At 38.9% G+C, this 24,651-nt stretch overlaps 1 protein-coding gene across 5 annotated transcripts in view; it reads right to left on the reverse strand.

Annotated features, from left to right (window-relative positions):
- The window catches only part of FBXW11 (F-box and WD repeat domain containing 11), a 78,697-nt gene extending 54,077 nt beyond the window's left edge, over positions 1–24,620 (reverse strand). Inside the window, exons 1-3 of one of the 5 annotated variants that reach the window (XM_087716896.1) lie at positions 24,416–24,620; positions 10,943–11,106; positions 925–1,026 (exon numbers count right to left, since the gene is read on the reverse strand). In XM_087716896.1, the coding sequence (XP_087573022.1) occupies positions 925–975 (51 nt within the window). In that variant the 5' untranslated portion in view covers positions 976–1,026; positions 10,943–11,106; positions 24,416–24,620. The remainder of the gene's footprint in view (positions 1–924; positions 1,027–10,942; positions 11,107–24,415) is intronic. The other 4 variants (XM_014066510.2, XM_014066512.2, XM_014066509.2 and 1 more) reach the window with 4 other exon arrangements.
- Positions 24,621–24,651: the final 31 nt, after the last annotated feature.

The following is a 24,651-nucleotide window of genomic DNA, read 5'->3' on the forward strand; positions in this document are numbered from 1 at the left end:
TAGACATATTTTAAAATAGCCCATTATTACATGAAATGATCAAGCATTTTCAATTCTTTGCAGAATTGTTTCATAAAAATCAACCATGGATGATTGTAATTAATCATGGCTTCAGTTTATTGAAACATGCCTGTAAATAAATGTTTTGTATGTCTCTATTTTTTTAGCTTTCCCCCTTTGTTTAGAATTTAAGGAAATTGCTGTTTTTTTATTTAGCTAATTAAAAATATTTCTATGCTCCCCTATCATTAATTCCATTGATAAAATTATGAGATGTCAAATCTGTGAATAAGACTATTTTACTAATTCAGCTTTTTATAAATAACTAACTCTATACAAACCTTAATTTGCAACTTAAAGCAAAATATCTAATAATTTTATTTAATTAAAACCAATTTCCTACTTGAAAGAAATTCAGGCCAATCAAGCATATTTCATGTTTTCATTATTTAAATGATTTAATATTTAAAAGAAAGTCACTTATTCCATTGTTTTAAAATGTGTGTGTGTGTGTGTGTGTGTGTGTGTGTGTGTGTGTGTGTACCATTAGATAGCATATTGTCAAAAGCAGTATATATTAAATTGATTTATAGAAATAATTACCTGCTTATTTCTATGTAAGGATTTTGATACTACCTTTCATCCATTGTTCCAATAATTGCAGCATGTAACACACAAAATGAACACAGGCAACATGCATTCTTCATTTGCATTGAACAAACAGGTAGAGCAAAATGCTTACCATTTTTAGTTAAGAGTGTGTGTCATACAGAGCCTTCTTAAGGAAGACTCCTCCATAAACTAATGAGAATCATACAGAAAACATTCAGAAGACTTAATACAATTTAAATTGAATCCAGAGAGATTTTAACAATGACCACAGCATACGCATAACACATTTACAACAAGAAAGAAGAAAGGCACCTGGAGACATCTGACACTGGGCATGCTCTGCAGGCATCTCAGTGCGCACATGCTCTCTACCAGGTTGGAGCAGCCTAGCCACAAAGACCTTGGCACAGAACACTGCAGGATGACAAAAAGGAAGGAAGAGAAGAAGCAGTTAGAGGCCACAAGTTACTGAACGCAGGTAACTTATTAGTATGTTAAAATGCATACGTAATTAACCAATGGTATGCAATTGGCAACGTTACATCCCAGATTGTCAAAAGATCCTAGCCACAGAACACTGCTTCTATATTGCATGCATGAACTACACATTCCAAACCATATTCTAAGTTGGGGTTCTGAGATCAATATATCTTCAGTTAATCATAATTAGTGATTTCTTTTTCAAGGAATGGCGATCTATTCTGAGTCTAGAATCTCTCATTCGGGGTTAAGAAATTTCATGAAAGTTCTTCATCCTTCCAGTTGTCTTGATTAGCTTTTTAAATGGACTTTGCTGGGGCTTATATCTAACTAAAACATGCTGGGAGCCCGTTTTATGTTTCTTGCCAAAATAGAAAATGCCAAACAGTAGTTTCTTAGTAAATGAGGCTCCAAGACACCTACTGTATTTTTCGGAGTATAAGACGCACCAAGGTTTTGAAGAGGCATTTTTTTTAAGTAGGTAGGTAGATAGAGGGCTAGAGAGGGAGAGAAAGAAATACAGTAGGTAGGTAGGTAGGTAGAGAGAGAGTAGTTAGGTAGGTAGGTAGATAAAGGGCTAGAGAGAGAAATACAGTAGGTAGATAGGGAGAGAGAGAGTGTAAGTAGGTGGGTAGATAAGAGGGATAGAAAGAGAGAGAGAAATACAGTAGGTAGGTAGGGGGAGAGAGAGTAGGTAGGTAGATGTTTCCAGGTGTATTTATCCATGTGCTGGAGGAGGAAATCGCTGACAATCTGCAGCACCTAAGACTTTGTTTCTGCTGGCACAGCACTTGATCAATGTAATTCTCATCAATCAGTTAAAGAGCTTTCCAAAAGGGTGGAAAAAAAGTTTTTTCATTCTGCAAATCTCACGAAAACGTTTTTTTTTTAAAGGCATGAATAGCCTTGGGGGGGCTTGCAGAGTACTCTTGGGGGGGGCAAAAATGGTCCATTTTTTGCAAAAACGGGTCCGTTTTTTATCAAAAAAATTGCATGCATAGCCTCATGGAGGCTTATAGAGTGCTGCGGGGGGGGGGAACCCGTTTTTTGCTCATTTCTCCCCAGCCCCCAGGAGCTCTCTGAAAGCCTCCATAAGGGTATGCAGAGCCATTTTGGTGAAGGGGTGGGGCTTTGGGAGGAAAAAATGCTGTATTCGGTATATAAGACACATCCCGATTTTCAGCCCATTTTTTTGAGGAAAAAAGGTGTGTCTTATATTCCGAAAAATATAGTAATTGTTTTTCCACTGGCTTATTCCCTTCAATTTATCAGCTCAAAAATGTAGTAAGTGGAATTCTAAGTTTGGAAAATGGAATTCAATGCGTTCTTTTGAATTCTAATTTTTGTACCAAGTGATTGCCTCCCTTCTTCCCTTCCAATATGTCTACTTAAGGATCTGATTCAACGTTTTATTGATAAAATCTTTTTAAATTTTAATTCTAAAAATTATTTGCCAGTGAATCAAAAGTTTAGTTGAGCATGATTCTTTAACCATTTTTATTAATAAATTTCAAATTTAATACACTTAATCATAAATGCTTGACTACTGCAAATATTTATGATTACTGGATCCATAGGTGCTATTCAAGGTGGCAAGATGACCTTTGGGAAAAAAAACCTTTAAATAACTCTAGTGGATATGTGGTGGTCTCATTATGAGGAAGTGGGTTTTTTTCATTTAAAGGAAACAAGTTACTGCAACTAACAATTAGATCTGAAATATCCAGAAATATTAGCAATTTAGGTGCACTGACTTCTTATCTACTCTGTATGGACAAAACAATTTTAACGCTTTATTTTCATCTGTCGGTTTTAAATCTCTTTTGCGATTTAAAAAAAAAGGTATTTGACAAGACTTGTATTACCCAACCATCAATTCAAGTTCTACAAGCAATTTATCAAGATCATAATCTAAGATTTCAAAGCATAATAAGGTGGTTTATGGGTTTCCTAAAGGCGGCATGTGTGCAGTGATAAATAGCATGGTTCCTTAATTCCAGTTCTATGCTGAACTTTTACAAAATCTGAAATTAAGGTGATAGTAATAAAAACGATTTAAGTTTGAGTTTCTTCCCAAAACAAGTTTAAACCACTTGGGTTTCAAAAAAAACCAACACCAAGTGTTTGTGCTAATGCAAGTTGCAGCTTGAGTAGCATAAACCAAAAGCTGCTTTGCAAATGAAGAGGCAAGCCTCAAAGATAATTACAGTTGTAATGTACAGAAACAGAACTGGAGTCAAAACTTACTGCACACAATCTTAATCTCTAGGGTTCCCCTGAGGTACATACATACCAATGCATGAAACAAAGGAAGTCACTTCCGATTTAGTTATGGGATCATTTTTTTCAATTGAAGGACTTAGCTAAAATGCATTTCTTTTCAATACCATCCCCCAACTCAGTCCTCATATAGGTCCTAGAACTCAAATTTTTAAAAAAGGAGATTGATAGTTTGTTACTGGTAAAAATAAAAAAGGACATCCTGGGTCTGTACAGGAAATGAATGTAACTTCAAAAGTTCCATAAATGTATGCCTTAAAAGAATGAAGGATGCAGTACAAATGACAAGATAATCAAAATAAAAATGAGATAGAATTAATACAGCATCAATGTTGTGTAAGGATTTTGCCTCAATAAGCCCCCAAAATATCAACAAATTGGCTCTAAAAATGCATTTCCAAAATTGTTAGTGAAAATTACCATACTGACTAAATTTATTTGAAGGTTTGATGCAACAATTTACACTTCACTGATAAAGAATATTTTCTGTATTCAGAAGATCCCAGGTTGTGATGAAAAGCCTTTCACAGATGTTTTTAGCTGTGAAAAGTTTTATTAATCAGTGTACAAAATACTAGTGAGACAGGCCAATGTTTTAAATCAGAATAAAGAAATTGTAGAAGGCCGAATTAAAACTTTTTCTTTTACAACTGGCACTGCAATTTGAATAAAAGGGATAAAAATGAAGCAATAGGTGTCCATATAGGACTGGGAGCAGGGGGAATATTTGCTGATTTCTCTTTTCCTCTCCAGTGCAACTTAACACAGCTATTTCAAAAGGCCTCTCAAACCTTCATAGCAGGTTTAGGAGGGGGCACATGGGGAGAATGCAGGTGGCAGAAGAACTGACTGAAAGAACATATCCTTTTTCCAGTAGACATCTGGCAATCTGAATCCAATCCAATGGTTTTATGTATACATATATAACATAGTACTATCACAATCTATAGGAATGCTTGTTTTCAAATCATGACAGTTAAATGGAATATATCTTCATCTAAAACCAAATAATAGTTGTGCTATCACATATTCAGTTGCTACCATGTAATTGGTAATATCAAAGTATTCAAGAAGCGAGAACAAAGTCTCTTTTAAATCCCAGTCCAACTTCATTCTATCCTCAATATAAAAACAGGGATCTAAAGAAATCAAACATCTTCCCTTAAAGAGCTGCAACTGGAGCAGCATAATCTAATTATGGAAAAAAGCTCAAGTTTATCTACATAACTTTTGATACCTAAATATCTATTTTAATTACTCTTTAAAATATTCTAGATAATTAACTGAAAATGTCCAATCCTTCTTCAATAAGGCAGAGCCAATCACCCACCTACCTAGTCTTTCACAAATTGCTATCCTTGGTAGTATAAAACTAAAATTATTTTCCCCCACACTTGAAGTATCACAGCTCTAATCCTGCCCCCCCCCAATCTAAAAAATACCAAGTTGGTGGAGCCTGCACCAATCCTTCCTTCAATTTATCACAATGGGCCAAAAACAAAGGTAACACTTGTCAAGGTAACATAGGTCAAATACATGCAATGAAAAGGAAGAAGGAAGCCATGTCTTTGCTAGTCTGACCTAGGAGAAAATTCCAGATCCAAATACAAAAACCAAACTCTGTGTGTGTGTGAGTGTACACATGTGCATACATGTGTAGTTACGCTGTTAAAAATGGCAAAAAGTATCATCCCTTGATAACAATAAAGTATTCTTATAAGCATTAAAGCATTGTTGATGAAAAAAAATAAACACATAAGTTCTAGAATCAAGCTTCCCCAATCTAATTCTACCCGGAAAAAAATAATCTATAAGCAGCAGAGGAATGCAATAGCATCTACCTACTTATATCCTAGGGGGCCAGTATAGAGAGGACAGCATGTGAAGTTCATCCTTCCCTCTGTCAAAAAAACCTCTCAATGCTGAGCTACATTATGTGTTAAGCTTTACTGCAAACAGATAATCCTCAACTTACAACCATTTGTTTGGCAACTGTTCAAAGTTACAAAAGCAATGAAAACAGTGACTTATGATTAGTCCTCACACTTACAATGGTTGCACCGTCCTTGCAGTCACATGATCAAACTTTGGGCTTTTGGCAACCGGCATGCAATTACAATGATTGCAACATCCCAAAGTCATGTGGTTGCCATTAGCAATCTTCCCAGTCAACTCTGGACAACAAAAATCAATGGTGCAAGTTAGATTCATTTAACAACTGTTAGATTCATTTAACAACTGTCTGATTCACTTAACCAGGGCAAAAAAAGTCATAACATTGGGCACTACTCATTTAGCAAACACTTTGCTTAGCAATGTAAATTCTGGTCCCAACTGTGATCCTAAGTCAAGGACTACCTGTATCTAAATCTATTTGATCACTTTTTTTGCCATGAGTTGCTAATTCCTCACTGATTTATATTTTATCTTGTTTTTAAGATTTCCCAATTGTATTATTTCCACACCTGATAACTGTTTCAGATTTCTGGTTGCTTTGGTAGCATTTTTCTGTCCCTCTTCTAGTTCTGTAACAACGTATCCAGCATGGTAGTTTATTCTTTTTTTTTCCTGGATGTGACCCCATTAGTATGTTTTTTAAGGATATGCACAATGAGCAAATGTTTTTACAGGTAGTCCTCACCTTACAACCACAATTGGGTCCAAAATTTCTGTTGTTAAACAAGACGTTTGTTAACTAAATTTTGCCCCATTTTACTACCTTTCTTGCTACAGTTGTTAAGTGAATCCCTGCAGTTGTTAAGTTAGTAACACAGCTGTTAAGTGAATTTGACTTCCCCATTGACTTTGCTTGTCAGGAGGTCATAAAACGGGACCACATGATCCCAGGACATTGCAACTATCGCAAGTATGAACCAGTTGCCAAGCATCGGAATTTTGATCATGGGGATGTTGAAACGGTCCCAAATGTAAAAAAACGGCCGTAAGTCACTTTTTTCAGTGCCATTATAACTTTGGTCACTAAATGACCTGTTGTAAGTTGAGAACTACCTGTATTTAGCTATTTATCCTACCTTCCAAGATCCTTTATCTAGTTAGCAGTTTATAAGACTGCATAACTGTTTGCGTTGCACCTACATAAGTATGTGTTTTTGCCTAAACCTGCTTATAAGGAAATGATTTTAACACTTTAATTTCATTCTCCTAGCCTGGAGAGATCCTTCAGGAATAACCTATAGTCCTTTTTTATTTTAATTCTATATAATTTGGAATCAAATTCTTTGGCCATTCAACTATTCAAATAATCTACAAATTAAGTTAAAAAAAGAACATTATGATGATACAGCAGTCAACCTATAGTGTCTATAGTTTTATGGACTGCTATGTCGTTGGGTGTACAATAATGTATATACTTTCTTTCACATTAATTAGCCAATACAACGGTTAAATGTAACTACAGTTAGTAGGAATAAGCCAATTCCAAACCATATACACAGGTTGGGCAGAGTGACCCTGATCAACTGCAGTTAATTTAAATGCAAGGTTCTGATCCACATGTGAGTTAAGGTATAGCTATATAAATCATATGCTGTGCTTTAGTGTGATTTCCAAATGCTGCTACTTTGCTCTTTTTACATACTTACATCATTAAATTTTAAAAGACACTTATACCTGCTGTCACAAATACTTCAATATGAATATTTTAGGCTATTTCCTGCAAAAAGCATTTTAAGCAGTATATTTCAATATCTGTCTTGGGTTTAGCTTCCAGGGTGAAAAATCCAAGTATATCTATCAATTTTAAAGTGTACTTAGACTATAAGAAAAATACATAAAGCCAACTATGTATTCTATTTTCAGTTTTCACCTAATCTAAACTTTTGCAACATGGTAGCACCTTTTGTTGACTGACAAAGGGGATTCTAGACACTTTATTTATAAAAAAGCATAAGCTTTTGTGAACTTAAATTAACTTTATCAGATGTTTTGAATGATTTTAAAGAGGCTGAGGCAAGGCCAGGGAAGAAAGCGGAATTTTGTAAATGCAGGTGACATACAATACAATACAATAGCAGAGTTGGAAAGGACCTTGGAGGTATTCTAGTCCAACCCCCTGCTTAGGCAGGAAACCTTATACCGTTTCAGACAAATGGCTATCCAACATCTTCTTAAAGACTTCCAGTGTTGGGGCATTCACAACTTCTGGAGGCAAGCTGTTCCACTGATTAATTGTTCTAACTGTCAGGGAATGTCTCCTCAGTTCTAAGTTGCTTCTCTCCTTGATTAGTTTCCACCCACTGCTTCTTGTTCTGCCCTCAGGTGCTTTGGAAAGTAGTTTGACTCCCTCTTCTTTGTGGCAACCCCTGAGATATTGGAACACTGCTATCATGTCTCCCCTAGTCCTTCTTTTCATTAAACTAGACATACATGTGTCTATGTAATGTGAGATAAGATTATAAATACACCAATTAGCAACTGCAATTTGTTTAAAAGCCCATCGTTTTTCATAATTTCTACTCATTTCTTCTCACTTCCCATTGAATAACTGTAAGTTAACATGGTTCCCTTTAGTATAAAAACACCAGATCTCACTAACAAAGAAATTTCTTGCAGGGTTCATGGGTCAAATTAAGCTATATTTGGTTTAAATTTTAATGTAATTTATGAAACCAGCATTTGTCAGTATCCATAATTTGTATTTAGCCAACTCACAGCCAGAGTTATGCAACTAATTACTTAAGCTTCTGAGGACCCATGTTATTTGTTCAACAAATTGTATTTTAAACAAACCACAGCTGCATATACGTGAACCTAGCCAGTGGGTTTCCCGCCCCTTTATTTGTAGTTCTTAATCAACCACTTAGCTATTTCTAAAGGAAAGGGTATGAGTATCATTCATTTGTCTAAACCAGGTTTTTATCAACTCCTCAGGAATCCAACGGCTCAATTATAGCCGATCCATTTGTTTCATCAAGTCTCCTCTATCAGTATCTTTGAAATGCTATTTATTGTTGTTCACCTACTCAGTTCTCTTCTCATAGCTAAACCTTTTCAGTGTAAATGTTTCCTGAACAAAATAGTTTCCTGAACAAAATAAATAAACTGGACTGACACAAAGTTATAGGAAACTCTAACCCTATGTATGTACATACACACCAGCGGTGGGTTCGGGGTGGTACAACCCAGTACAGGCGGAGCTGTAGTAGCCGGGAGCAGCGGCCACCGTACTGGTACCTTGGCTCATTAGGCCCACCCACATTCCATAGCTGTTTATAATGCAACCGGCCAATTGCGCATGCACGCACAGCATGTGGCGCCTGCGCGACCTCCGCCGAGCATTTGGGTGTCACAGGGCGATGGTGTGCGTATGCACGCATAGCATGCATGCCCGACTAGAACGCCCGGCCCCATGTGCAGCGTACCGGTTGCAACGGGGTCCGGAACTCACCACTGATACACACACACACACACACACTAATAAATACATTTGACTCTGATGGTCAGATATGTCAATACTAAGCAACAGTAAAATTTGTAATTTGTTGTGTGTTATCTAGATATAAACCGAATAAATTAGCATTTCAGGAAAGTTGGCCTCCATGATTTGATTTCCAATAGGCCAGGAAGGCAATAATAATCTTAGAAATTTAATTTTAAAAAAGGTATGTGAATACATTCAGGGGAAGAGTAACTGGCATTATTCAATGATTAGAATGGAAGGAGTCCTTCTGTCAACACCAATTATTCATATAGGATAAAAGTCAATTGCTGGAATACTTCTCTTAGTAGTCCAATGACATAAAGAAGGCACATCTATACAAGCAGGGGTATAGCAGAGATTGACCAAAGCACATCTTTATGACTTCAAAACCTGGCTGTCAACCGTTATACCTGAGAGAAATACTGTTCTACTAAAAGGATGACACAGCAATTTTGTTTCTTTTTAATATACCCAGTTATGAGGTATTTTTATTCAATAAACCAGTATGAGAAAAAAAAATATTTTAAAATTTAATGTGTATACACTGCCTTGTTCAATTTTCCTTTCTTCAAAAAGAAATGCCTGTATTTTAGATTTAACAGTGTTCCTTAAATTTCAACTAACGATCAACAAAAAAGCCATATACTATACCCATGATGGCGAACCTATTGCAGGCATGCCAGAGATGGCACACAGAGCCCTCTCTGCTGGCAGGCATGCCATTGCCCCAGGTCAGATCTTCGTGGTGTTTCTTTTGTGAGTTTGTTTCCCTGCAAGCTCACAAAAGAAAAAGATCTTACCTCTTGCTGCGCTGCAGGTGTTGGGATGCCCCGCCTCCCATTGACCAGCTGGTCTTTGGGTCTCTGCTGTGCATGCCTGCATGACCGCACCCATGTCCATGCATGTTCACACGTGTGTGCATGTATGGGCATGCACATTCGTGCACCTTTCAATTTGGGCATGCATGCAGGCATGCACGCATGTACACAGAGTTTGGGCACTTGGTGTCTAAAAGGTTATACTAACATCAAGACCAAGTACGTAAGTAATCCAGATGATCCTTGTAAAATACTTTCAATACAGGTAGCAGTTTCTCCTGTAAGCAGTAAAATGAGATTATGAGTAAATCTTCTAAACGTTGTAACTGAGTTAGCCCATTTAAGCAAAAGAACTGTCATTTTTAAATAATGAAAAGTGCCATTTTTCTTATATATTAGAGCTCCCAATCTTTCGTTTATACCGTCTACTACATGAATATCACATAAGAACACTAACTCTGTGGACACGGAATGTATTTGACCCTCTTCTACCTACCAGAGATGAACTCCCCATGTACCTTAAAGATGTATTTTTGATAACTGAAATCTAATGAAATCATCAATCTTTATAAGATTATAATATTTCTAAATGAAATAGTGTTTTGGAAAAATGCCAAAACGTCATGAAACAAGAAAAGTGTCAGCCCTTAAACAACTATCCAGACCATGGACTATGTGCAATGTTGAAACTACCAGTGAATACAAAACTGGTAGTAAATAAAATTTAATTATAGAGGAAAATCTTTCAAGGGAGCAGGATAATGTAAAAATGCTGTGTGCTATGAATTTTGAGGAGGTTTTTTTTATACTTGTATTAAATCAGACTTGTTAATATTCACAAAATGGTGAACCCCAAATATTTATTTAAAACAAAGTCTTCGTCATCCCCCCCCCCCCTCATTTCCTTCAGTTCCTATAGAACCATGAAATCCTGACTTGGAATTCATTTACATGTATATAAGAAAATAAAGATATACAAAGAGCACTTATTATGCACATTACGTTTGTAAATATTCTTATTCTTTTACTATAAATTCAGCTCAATTTTATACTACAAAGCCAAAATGTAGAGCTTTCTGGCAAATTTTCTTTTGATCATAAAAAAGTGATATACTTTACTCAGAGCCCACAAATGAATTTTCATTCATCAAGACATATGCTAACTGATAAACTCCACCCATGTGGAAAAGTACATACTGGGAACACCTGTCGTCATATAAGTTTTCATGTTCTGAGAACTTGATGCAGAAGAACATATTTGATTAACCAAAAAAGACATTTGTAACACTATTTAGTACAGGGAATTTCTTACCTGAAACTCTGTTTCTGTGCTTCAGATCCACCAATCCAGAATGAATGGGAAATCGAATGGGTTTTCCTTTTCACACTTGTCTGTCAAAAAAGAGCAGCCAATCATCTTCAGCTTGGTGTATCTACTTCTTTTCTTGAACGAAATCCCAATATGCACACCTAATGCTGTTAGAAAGACAAGGAAACCTGTACAGCTAGCAGGATTCCAGCAGTCATTAGATCAGCTGAAACAACGGATTGGTGGATCTAAGACAAGAAACTAAATTAAAGACAAGAAATTGCATTGCCCCATAACTGAATCAACCAATCCATCACACAAACAATTTTGTTTTTTTCCCCATCCACATGAACTGAAATAAACAACTGACAGAGTCCTAATATTTGGGCTGGTACAATAAACAAATCCAGTACTACATTTGAGACTAAAAATATACACGTAGCTCTTCAAAACCATCAGTTGGCAGTACAATAGTGGAACCATTATAGCAAATTTGTAGAACATGTCCAGGATTCAAAGAGTTAACTTGAATGTGATCATAAAGATTTTCTGAGGGAAGAAACTCTGAGTTTCAAAAGAGATCTGCTATAAATGAAAAAGCCAAGGAGGAAAGATGCTGCTTCTTGGACTCATGGAACTAATTCATATCCTTCTGAAATTTACAAAGATAGTTAACCCCCATGTGTTATAAAAGAAAGCCATAAAAAAGTCTTATTTAAATCAAGATTGGACAGTAGAGAGAACTGGAAGCTACTAGTAAAGGTCTACATAATTTACAGTAATTAACATTGTTAATTACTCCAATTTAGTAGGAGTTACTCTGTACACCATAGTTAAGATGGGACTGGACCTCCTAGCTAGTCTCCTGATGATCTGGAAAGTTACAAATGGCCATATACAGATGCAGAGATATCATTGGAAGCAGTACAATTATGGTTTTCAACCATTTTGGTATTTTAAAAGGTGAAATGCCAAATCACCTTTCTGTACTTAACACAATCAAAAAAACACTATCTAAAATTAATCTAATTCTGATTTCAGAATGTTAGAGGGGGCATAAATTGCTCACACCTGCTATACATAATCAATAATTTGCTAAATTCTAAAGTTAGCACAGGCACAGTCCTTGCTTTCTGTTGTGACTAAAGCAATTAAGATAAATGAATGTCACAGCAAAATTTCTCATAATCTCAACATTTGGCTCTGAGAGACAGAGCAGGAAAAAGAATGCACACAAAAAACATACTTTTCATAGATGGATTTTACTATCATTTAAATTATAGAAATATATGGACATTTTTGAAAATCTTTCTCCAGTAGGATTTATATGTAGCAGAGAAACCAGACTGCCAGATGCTTTCTTCTCATGAAACGGGTCTGTTGCATTTGTGGAGAACTTTTAGTAATTCACAACCAGCCAATATCTTCATGTTATTTTAAAGTAGTATTAACACACAACATAAAACTAGGATACAAGGCTACATAAATACTACTAGTGTCCAGCTCAGCCACAGCGCCTGTTCTAAACTATACTCGCTTTCTTCTTATAGGGAAGCCTATCATTTGTTTTTCAGCAGTCTTGCTCCAGAGCCTGACATTGATTTGGGCTGAGAGGAAGCGATTAGCCCAACATTAGAGCCAAGGTGGCGCAGTGGTTAAAAGCAGCACTGCAGGCTACTGCTAGATCAGCAGGTCAGCGGTTCAAATCTCACCGGCTCAGGGTTGACTCAGCCTTCCATCCTTCCGAGGTGGGTAAAATGAGGACCCAGATTGTTGGGGGCAATATGCTGACTCTCTGTAAACCGCTTAGAGAGGCCTGAAAGGCCTATGAAGCGGTATATAAGTCTACTGCTATTGCTATTGCTATTATCAAGCTCCATGCCTAAGGGACGAAGCTAGAACCTCTCTGCTCTTACTCCAGCCACATAACTACTAAAGCTTGCTGGTTCTCATAGCAACAGTATAGTAAAACATCAATTTAACAGGTCTTTATTCAGCAAACAAAATCTTCAACCAGACATCTGCCTGAAATAATGTATAAGTCCTTAGTACCCAAAGTAATCCAGATGATTCATAAAAAGCAATGTTAAATTACATCGTATGTAAATACAAGTGATGTAAATTGCTGCAAATGATGTACGTTCATTGACCTTTGGGATTAATAAACAGCTCCAATCCCTACTAAATGATCCATTAAATCAAGATTTCACCATGCATGTATTACCTGGAATTCTCAAAATTAGACAATGTGCTACTGTATAACTTTTTTTCTTTCCTGCCTTACTGGGCTTTCCATGAATAAAAAGTAGGCCAAAGTTAAAAAAAAAGATTTGGGGGGGGCTTTATGATCTTTTTTAAACTTTTAAATTATAAGCTACCCAGATTCATTAGAAGTAAAGGTGGCCTCTAAATTTGATAAACAGATTCAAAGAAACTGAAGGAACTGGAGACCTTTTAAGAAGCAAGACAGAGGAAAAACAAAGAAACAGAACCCAGCACAAAACTTCATTTGACTTTACTTACACTTAGATAAAAATAAATACTATTAAAACAACAATTTCCTACTCATTTAATAATTTCTCTTGCAGTCGCATTAAAATAGCTTTTTGCAGAGTGTTATAGAGGGCTCTATTCAATAACTTTCCTGGATGCATACAATCCAAGCACAGGTAGTCTTTAACGTATGATCACAATTGAGTCCAGAATTTAGTGAGAAATCTGTTAAGAAAGTTTTGCCCAATTTTACGACTTTTCTTGCCACGTTTGTTAAGTGAATCCCTGCAATTGTTAAGTTAGTAACAAGGCTGTTAAGTGAATCTAGCTTCTACATTGACTTCACTTGTCAGGATGCAAAAATTATCACATCATAAATATGAACCAGGTGCAAAGCATCTGAATGTAAATCATGTGATCATGGGGATGTTGCAATGGTCATAAGTGTGAAAATGGTCATAAGTCACTTTTTCCAGTGCTGTAACTTGGAACGGTTACTAAATGAACTTATGTAAGTAAGTCAAGGATTACCTATAAAGCTAATGAGAGTGCTATTTTAACTGTGCAGAGTTAAATGATCATAGGAAAAAATTCAGAAAGAAACAGCAATATATTTCTCTCCCTTTATTTCAGACTAGCAGTTTCATAATAAGGCTGCATTTAATTAAGAGCTAAATTTGCTGAACAGCAATGTTTTTATTCATTGAAAAAATATTATGGGGGGGGGGAGAAGGAAGAGGTAAAAAAATTTTTCACTTGCATAGCATTGGATATCTGCAGCATGCTTTGATATTAAGTTAAATATACACATTCAGAAGACCACTGAATCTGACAAAGCTTATCTGTATTAAAAAATAACAAAATAACACTAAGCAGGTTTACAAAGCCACATATAAAAATTAGAGCTCTAATTCTTTTTACATGAGTAAATATTCACTTATTAATTGATTTTTCTCTCTCTCTTCACTCCCACTGCATGTCCTGCAAATATTTCCTGGAACATCCCAACAAATCAACAACTGTTTTCATTGTTCTTATATAATGGCTTTAATTGTTATTTATTGCTAGGTATATTTCACTGGATAAATGTGGTATAGATTATAAATAAATAAAACAAATAAAGCAGATCTGGGAAACATGCAAAAGTGTAGGATTGTTCTTTCCACTGATAAGATGCAATTACAACGTTGGACATTTACTATTACTTTAATAGTAAAAAACTCTAGGAAAATAATACAAATTTAATAGCTTGCATCAAAATTAACAGGTTTGCATTTGAACCTGATAAGTAGAAATTGGCATTTCCAACCTGAATTTACAGTATGTTCTTGTGGTAAAAGTAGAAGTACCTTAAATATCTGAAAGTGTTTCAAAAATATCCAGGGGTGGGCTGCTGTGGGTTCGGGCAATCCTCTAGCTAAGGATTTGCCCAGTTTGGTGAACCACGCAGCCGGTTTGGGATGCCAGGTAAGCACAGGGCCCATGCAGAGGCTCAGGGAGGGCAAAAAACAGGCCTCCAGGAAGTTCCAGAAACGGTCCTGTTTCCGGCCTCTGCAGGGCCTTCGGAGCCTGGGGAGGCAAAAAATGGGCCTCCTGGAAGTTCCGGAAGGGCCCCCGTTTCCGGCCTCCAGAACCAGGGGAGGCCATTTTCACCCTCCCAGAGGCTTGAGTAAAGCCTCCAGAGCCTGGGAAGGGCGAAAATGACCCCCCCCCACACGCCATGGTAAAGGAGGTCGACTAGGCAATACCCACCCAGCAACTGGGCAAAAAATCCATTGCTAAAAAAAATTAAGCCCACCCCTAGAAATATCTGAAGAATTTCAGAATTATTTGAGAAATTCAATGGAATGAATCACAGGTTAAGAAATGAAAGGTGAAATATTGTTTTTCTTTAATGGTGAAGCATATAGAAGTTACCAAGCCTTGCTATAATTTGTAGACTATATGTTAATCAGATTTAACAGTGAACAATTCAAGTTTGAAGGGGCAAAATATTTTACAGACCTAGAATATGATCAGTAATGCTGGAAAAAATATTTAGAAATTGTTACCCTAAGTTGACACACCTAGTATACCTGATATATGTTAGGTAAAAAATAAAATAAAATATGCCATGTCAGCTTAGTGTAGGCTATAAGTATTTGAACATATAAAAGATTTAATATGAAAGAAAAATTCAACAAATAATATTCAAAAACAGTCAATTTATATTCAACATTCCAAATACTTTTATGGAAATATTTGAAAATATTTTAAAATTTGATAATAGCAAAGGCATTTCCTACCGCTGGACTTTTAAAGGGAAGAATAAAAAGCTGTAAATCTACCACCAATATACCATACTTAAAATTCTGCATAGATTTCATAAACATACATATATACATATGTATTCATGAATTACAATTTTTATTTTAGATAGGATATCCATCTAAATTGTCAAATTGAATAATATATCCCCAATGATAAATTAATATGAATCTATATGTAAAGTCAAATGAAAATTTCAGAAACAATACTGCAGAATTATATTTTCTATCTTATATTAGACAGTATTTGAGCAAGTAATTCTGAAAAAGTATTCCACTTGTAAGTAAATCTCACTGATTTCACGGAAATATTCATCAAAGTAAACTTATTTAAATCTGTAGGCTAAGATGATACTTGGCTTTCCTTCTCCTACACTCCATATCACTACCAAAATCCCATGGGCTATATTAATGTAATAAAAGGAATGTTGGTCCTACCTGAACATCATTTCTCAGTATTTCGCAGGAGGGTCCAGGAATGGGATTATCATGTCCTAACCTGCCCAGAGACTGAGTCATAACTTTAGCCACACCTCTGTGACTCTTCCTCCTTGGCTCCAGTTTCGATGAGGACGCAGCCATGTAGATGTGAATTGGATGAAGCTGATGAGATCTGATGAGGAGAGAGATAAAGGGAAAGGACTCCCCCCACACACACCCTCATCTCATTCCCAGCGGCTTAACCAAGGACCTAGGACAGGGTTTGGACTCTCCTGCGAAATACCGACCTCCGCCCCCTCCAGCCCTATCTTTCTGAGGAACCCTGGGATCAGAGGAAGGGGAGGAAAAGCATAAAGGAGACCCTTGGGCCACTGGCAACGAAAGGCGTTGGTTTCCTCCGCCCCCTGAATTGGGAAGCAGGACAGGAACCTTGGCAGCTGAGCATTCTGTGGAGTTGCAAACAAGTCCACCTCCGGATGACTGAGCCAATCTGTCTGAACAGCCCAGGAGGCTACTCGCCATGGTCTACTGTGGCCTTGCTGAGTCAATCTGCCTGATGGTTTGCCTGTCCCGAGATGTGTTCCAAACTGATCGAGAGGATATGTCTCTCCGCCCAGATTCCCAGCTGATGTGCTTCGAGCCATAGGGTCTTTGAGTGGGTCCCCCCTTGCCGAGTGACATGCGCTTTTGCTGCAACATTGTCCGTCAATATGAGCACATGTCAGCCTTCGATTGGAAGTGGTGAAGGGCCAGGTGGATTGCTCTCAGGTCCAGACAGATGATGTTGTGGGCTAGGTCTTTTCCTGCTCACTGTCCCTGAGCTAGTTGTGATCCCAGAAGGGCCCCCCAGCTGAACAGACTGGCATCGGTGGTGAGGGTGAGTCTGTGTGGTTCTTTGAATGTGCAACCTTGGTTTAGCAAGGGGGATGACCACACCGGAAAGAGAGCAGCACCTGAGCCAGGACCCTTATCTCAAAGTTGGAGGCACTGGTGGCCCTCTGTTGGAAGGGGAGGAGGAACCACTGCAATTGTCTGGCATGAAGCCATGCCCATGGCACAATGCCTATGCATGAAATCATATTTCCCAGTAGTTTGGAGAGAAGAATGATTGGGACCATACGTTCCTTGTGAATCTGTGAAGCAAGCACCTGAGACTGTCTATGTGATCAGGAGGCAGATATAATTTTTCTACTTTTGTGTCTATCAGGGCTCCTAAGTGAAGGATTCTAGTCGAGGGGATGAGATGGCTCTTCTCGAAGTTAACTGAGAAGCCATGCTCCTGTAGAGTTAAAAGTCTTGGACTTTTCATGCTGCCTTATCAGAATAGCTTGGTAAAGGTCCTGGGAGCCGAAGCCAAGCCAAACAGCAGGGCCCTGTATTGGTAGTGAGTTCCCTTGTAGGAGAACCGGAGGTATCTCTGATGTTCTGGAAGAATCAAAATTTGCAGGTAAGCCTCTGTCAGGTCTATTAGAGGAAAATATGCAGGAAAATATCTCTAATGTTGGTAGTCTTGACCTGTGGGGCGAAAAACCTGACTCCGGAAGTAAGGTGTGGGCAGACAGTCAGATTGTCTGGATAATATGGGTAGCACCTTGTGTTTATCCTTATCCTCTATCAGGATAGGATTCAACGACTCACCAAACAAAGACCTGGCAGAGTAAAGGGAAGCTGCTAATCATCATTTTGACTTAGCATCCGCCTGCCAGTTACAAAGCCACAATAAACGTCTGGAAGTAACAGACAAGGCTAGGGCCCTAGATGCAAATTTGACCGCATTTAAGGTGGAGTCTGGGGAAAATTGTGTAGCTGCTAGGAGGTTATTGAGATCTTGCTGCAACCTGACATCCTGAATGGGTATCCTTTTCTGCAATTGTTTAATCCAGAGAGTCGTGCAGTTAAAAAGGGAGGCCAAAGCTGCTGACTTAACCGCCCAGGCCGCTGACTGGAATGTTTTTCTAAGGGTCAATTCGGCCTCCTACTGTGGGTCGAGGTCCTGGCAAAATTCAGACTCTAAATTGTAAAATTTTCTATTGTTCCCCTCCGGATTAAAGGGAAAGAACCCCATAAAGGCGTAAGGATATGGGATCAGACCCTTGTCATCTGATAGATCAGTTTCTCTGTGCTCTTCATCACCCCAAATGGATCCCTTGCTAGCAATGGATGGTAACCTAAGTCTGGATCTGTGATGTGCTAGGTTGTGCCAGGGAATGCCTAGGATTCGCTTGCGAAGGCATGGCTGGTGGCATTGGTGGATTATGTTGCTGGAGACCCAATGCAATGCCATGTCAGATGGTTTAGGAAATAATTAGTCGCAGTTGCTTAGGAACCTCTGACATGGGGCAAGGCTCAGGCCCAAGGTAAATCACTGTGGGCGCAAGAGATTGCTCATGAGTCCCTGTCATGGGGGTTGTACACTCAGAAGGGTCCCCCGAAAGTCACCTGGGTCCCCAGAAGATAAAGGAGGAGAAAGAGAGCTGTCCCTGTCAGGGGATACTTGATCTTGGTATAGAGAATCCCGTGGATAAGCAGTTACATTACTGGTGGTAGTTTGACGAGCATTAGGCCGGGCTCTGGCAACTTGTTTCTCAAGTACCTTCTGCCTCCTCCTCTCATTCTTTTCCGCAGCCCTGGAGATACGGCTGGAAGGTGCCTTGCCCTGCTGCCTTGATCGAGGTGGCCTGCTAGGACTCCTGTCTCTGGGTGTCCTAGTTGTAGCTGAAGATGAAGGGTTGCCTCCCCTGTTGGTGAGGTCTCCACCATTTTGGTCCCCTTCTAGTCACAGTCTCGCGCCTGGCAAGTCTCTGATCTCTGTTCATCTCCTGAGCACTGAACTGAAACAAGAGGCTTCTTGAAGGCAAGGCTCATGTTGTCCTGTCCTCCTGTAGTCAGTCCTTAATGTGCAGGAGTGATTTTAGCCGGCTCCACCTTAGTCATGACTTTAAAATGACTGCCGTACACGCACGACTCTTTTGTATGCCGAAAAAAATCACCCTTCCACGGTGGGAAGAAGCGGTCATGCTCTGGTGTACTGTAGGACACTGTTTTGGCCTTTCCGAAGGCTGAGGGCTGTTGACGATCTTCGGGACGCTGCTAAGAGAAGCCCTGCTCCTCCAATCACCACATTGGTCAATTGGCCCAATGGAGCAGCGCCGTTGGTGCTGAGAAAAAGCAGCCACGCTCTGGTGCACCCAGGACTGCAGTTTCCGAAGACTGCAGGCTGTTAAAGAGTCTTCGGAGCAAAGCTGAAGAAGCCCAGCTCTTCTGAGCTCCATGTGACATGATAGGCCGGCTGTAGGGGCACCGTCGGCACTCTTAACTGCTGATGGTCACAGTAACTGCCACACTCCTCAGATTGCCAATTTTCCTTATAAAGAATCAAGGTTAGGAAAATCCAGGAAGGGAAAAATGGAAGGGAAGAAGGTTAGGACTTTTGAATCAGTAGAGCCAAGGGAAATAAGTCCTCTCTTGGGCCAGTCTGAGTCGAAACTGGAGCCAAGGAGGAAAAATCAGAGAGGCGTGGCTAAAGTTATGACACAGTCTCAAGGCAGATTAGGACATGATAATCCCATTCCTGGACTCTCCTATGATTAATACCAGAGAACAGTATCATATTTACAATTTGCTAAGGGACACACAGGTAAACCTGTTCACTTTTAGGATCATGTAACATGAAAAATTACAAATATCCGCAATTTCTGTGCCACACAAGAGCCATTGTTTCATAATTAATATATGTAATTTACCTATAAAAAATGAGTACATATGAATAAAAATGTGTGTATACAGTTATAATTTTAAATATTGTATGTAGCTTCTGAAAGGATCCCAAAATGATATGAACTCATTTGCTATCTCATGAGTTGCCAGGGGCCTTTTGAACAAGCTTCTATGTGTGGTAAGAAGGAATCCCAGATAGGAACAGGGTGTGACTCATTTGCCTTAAAAGATATTTGATAAGATTGACTTCATTCCTGTTGGCGTCACCATTTCAAACTGAACTCAAAAAGTTAATGAGATTTTATCAGACAAAAACTATGCAAGACAGTTTGTAAAATTCAGGGGGAGGGGTAGTCAATACTAGAATGGGATGTGATAAAAAATATCTGGGCCATTTTTTTTTATTAAGGAGCTATCTAACTAATCACACAAAATTAATGTGATCCCACTCTCCATTGGGTAAATTCCTGTAATTGTTTTAAAGAGGCAATTAAATATTCATGGATGAATGCACTGTATCTTCACATTTTCTCTTATTTAGTTTGGCCAACAGCTTGGCCATCTTTCTCAGTCAACAAATATATGGGTAAAAATGGCAGCTGTATTTAAACATTTTCTTGTGTCTCCCAGCCTTTTCATCAAAAGTTCATGTTTTCTATGCTAGAAAAGCCTTTTTAAGGTTTTTCCTTTATTCTTCTTGTAAAGCAGGTTTAACCAAAACAGCAAAACAACCACAATTCGTGTGTGTGTGTGTGTGTGTGTGTGTTTGTGTGTGTATATACATCCTGGTAAAGCAATAATCTATGTCTGATTTTGGTCTATGAAAGTAGACCAGCTTTTTCCACAACCAGCTAAATTGTATGATGCAAATACAGTGAAACAAGGGCAATTGTTATCTCCATTTTAAGGGACAATCAGCAATGGTGAATTATGTTACCTAACATCTGCTAGATCCATTCTTCTTTTCTAACTACAACTTTACACGAAGTAAACCCTGGTGGCTTTAAAGGGTAACAGAATATTCAATTATAAAACATAGTGTTTCATACTTATATAGATTTATGCCGACATCATACTAACATAAATTCTTTCACAAGCTATTTTTCATATACACAGAGCCTTCAACCGATATAAACTAATGTCCCGCGCTAAACAACAAATCTACCAAGGACTTGGGATCAAGTCAAGACTGTAAATCTAGTAGTCCATTTAAACTATTTTGACTTGGCAGTCAAAAAGAAATACAAACTAGGTATCATAGCATTATCTGTAAGTACTTTTTTCACTCTGAACACTGGGCTCTTAAAATTTTCACCAAAATTATTGAAATAAATCTCATCAAAATGAAGATGTAAGAATTCACTAAGAAATCCCCCCAAATGGGAATAACATTCATAACACTTTTAGTATCCTATGAATACGAGCATAGGCCTTTATCCAAGCTGTGAAACCCAATTGTTTTGCAACTGAAATCCACAGAGCAAAAAGGAGTGTTGTATTTTATGAGAGCTATTTCTCATCTTTCAGAATTGTGTATTATAACTTAGCTCCCAAGGGGAAGGGGAAATTGAATAAAACTAGTCTCTGCAATATACATGACTGAAAAGGAGAAGGGAAGAAATCTGTTTATATCAATGACTGGTGCAGTAGTACTGGTGTGTCCCTCCCAATGATCCGATCACAGTCTTTTGGAAGATCCAGCAACTTTTTTCATAGCTGCTTTCTAGCAACTTTCTCAGGACTTCTATTAGTAACAGGCATTAGCTGGATTAACCTATAGTCAGAGAATCACAGGGCCGAAAGGGACCTTGGAGATCTTCTAGTCCAACCCCCTGCTCAAGGCAGGAATCCGAATACCCTCCCAGACAAATGATTATCGAATCTTTTCTTGAAAACCTCCAGCAATAGAGCACCACAACTCCAGGAGTCAACCTGTTTCATTGATTAATCGTTCTTATTGTCAAAAAAAATCTCTTTATTTCTAGGTTGAATCACCCTCTGACCAGCTTATCCATTACTGATAAGGCAGTTTGATTAAATGCAGTTTATGAATACACTAAGGTCTCACACCATGCTCAATGAAAATAAATCAAGCTATATAATAGTGCGAAAAAGTCCAATATATTTATGAATACTAAAAGCATATACTTTACTACAGACTTTTAAGTGCTACATGAATATGTTATTTGATTCATGACCAACAATAAGAAACACAAAAATAACACAAGAGAATAAGTTGAAGTACAATGAAAAGCATTTTTGGAAAGTTCATGTTTGATAAGGTGGCAGTTTCTTTGATAGTTCATGACATAAGTAATGTCATTATCTAGCAATACACATTGGCTTCAAACAACCATTCAAGGACATTTTTTACATAAAAAACTATATTAAAAACATACATTTAATTTCCTGAAAATCAATACATTGAAATTTTGAACAGTAGAAAAACACCTTCAATATCTGCTATAGTGATATCACCCATTTCCATTTAATCTGTGGCCATTTTATCTACTATGGCCTCCCCAACAATATATTCAGCCATACTGTATTTCACTAACATTATACCAATGTTAGCAAACAGCTGTGCTGAACAAATTCATTATATGCAGATTAAAACAAGTATATTGTAATTAATTTTTATGTGCCCTTTAACTCACAAAATTGTTTTTGATCTGACATTCGCAAACTTCCAACAGAAAGGAAAATAAAGTTATGATATAATTGTTTTTATAAATAGGATCTAGCCATATTAAAACTGGAAAACTATGAAATGTGTAATATTCAGTCTTTACCCCACTGATTGCTCTAGTGCAATCATATGGATTATCATCCTCTACTGAAAGAAACTGAAAATGCCATCATACAATACTGCCACCTATGAATCACTGCATTTTTGGCTTCCATTACTATAATTCATGGTTTAGGGGGAAATACCATTTAAAAAAAAACCAAAAACCAGGATGATTGCAAAGAAAATGTCAGGGAGGAAATGCTGTGTGATAAAGAATATATATTTTTTTACATTTAAATTGTTCTGTTCTAAAACTGCCATTTAAAGTCTGTCTGAAGTATCACAGGCATTTCATTTGATCTATTCAACACTTTAATAAAAAAATAACTGGAAACTATCATGATGATGTTTAGATATGCAAATAGAATTAATCAGGGATATTTTGAACTCTGGAAGGCTAGATACGCTTCTTTCATAGAACAGACATTCCTTTTTTGGATCATGATATTCACACATGCATCCACAATAGATGCAATCCTCCTTATGAAGAGATCCAAATTTCAGACGATTTGCAGGTTAATCTATTCTAAAGCATTCCCCCAAAGAAGTTAAAATGATTTTTTTTTTTAAAAAACCACTACTAAATCTGGGGCAAAGCAAATTTTAGCTCCCAATCGAAGCTCCAAATTTTAAACAGTTACATCGAAAGGCAGGAGGGTTCCAGGTACCTATCACCGATATCCGAAAGGGGAACTTCTAAAAGAGGGGGAGACACGTTTGGTGAAAGAAATCACTGGAAATCAATGAACACAATAAAGCAAATTCCATCCTGAAGCAGAACATTATTTTTCTTTTCTTTTTGGGGCAAGCCTGCAGGGCGCTCAGCAGGACCAAAGTCCCAAATTCTCTGCTTTTACCCAAATCTAGTAACGGACAGAAAGGGGGGGGGGCGATAGAGGGGACACACACACACACACACACAATCCGAATAGCTCCAAATGCAGTCAATGCTCGGTGACCCTGATAGGGTTCCCAGGGTTTGCAGAGAAGGATTTCAGCCCCTCCCCCCACCCCGCCCCCACCAAACTCTTTTTGAGGAAGTGGGCGCCTCATCACGTGGTAGCTCCTCCCGCTCAAGGCATCTCTACGGGGAATGTCACCTTCAGTCCGCAGAGCGGGAAGATGGAGGGAGGGAAGGAGAGAGAGAATGGTGGGGGTGGGGGAGAGCGACGCCCAGCCCTCGGCATCTACAGGGGTCAGGCACCTGCACCGCTTTGTCTCGGTCGTTTAGGATGCGAGCAGGCTAACCGGAGATGAAGGAAGCCAGCGAGGCCGGACCTTCCTCTCTCCGTCTGTGGGGCCCGAGGAACAGGAAACGAGCGGGAGAAAGAGAGAGGCAGACAGAGAGAAAAGGGGAGCCGGTTCCAGCGCGGCTCCTTTATACTGTATGAGGGAAGAAGGCTCTTGTCCTTCAACCGGGTGGGGGGGAGGGGGAGAGAGGGAGAAGTGCGCCTCAGGGCGAGACCCGCCCCCTCCCAGCCATGCAAAGAGGGAGATGGGAAAGGCCCCTCAGTCGAAATCGAGGCCTACAAAGACCATCTCCCACCGCGCCGGCGCCTCCCCTTCCTTTCTCTCCCCTTCCCTCCTCCTGCCGCCGCCGCCGTTGTGGCGTCTCCCTCCCTCCCCCAGCCCCCTGAGCGAAGGCCGCCCTGAGGGAAGAATAGGTGTGTGGGAAAGAGAGGACAGAGAGGATCCGCACCGGCTCTCCTGCGAGCCCCGCTCACTCACCATCAACTCGATGGTCTTATCCTCGATCACCGACTCCGGCTCCATCGCGCGCGGCAGCGGCGGCGGTTGTGGCGAAAACGGCTCCTCCTCGGCAAGGAGGAGAGGAAACCCCACAATCGACCCCCTCGGCTCGGAGAGGAGGCGGAAAAGGAGGAGAGCCGTCGCCGGCTCCGACAGATCGACCGACTGACCCGCCGTCGTCGTCGTCGCCACCACCAACGCCGCCGCCTCCTCCT

This window comes from Thamnophis sirtalis, unplaced genomic scaffold (assembly GCF_051295495.1).
Source record: "Thamnophis sirtalis isolate CommonGarterSnake01/CBP01778 unplaced genomic scaffold, rThaSir2_p1.2 scaffold_5, whole genome shotgun sequence".
NCBI lineage: Eukaryota > Metazoa > Chordata > Lepidosauria > Squamata > Natricidae > Thamnophis > Thamnophis sirtalis.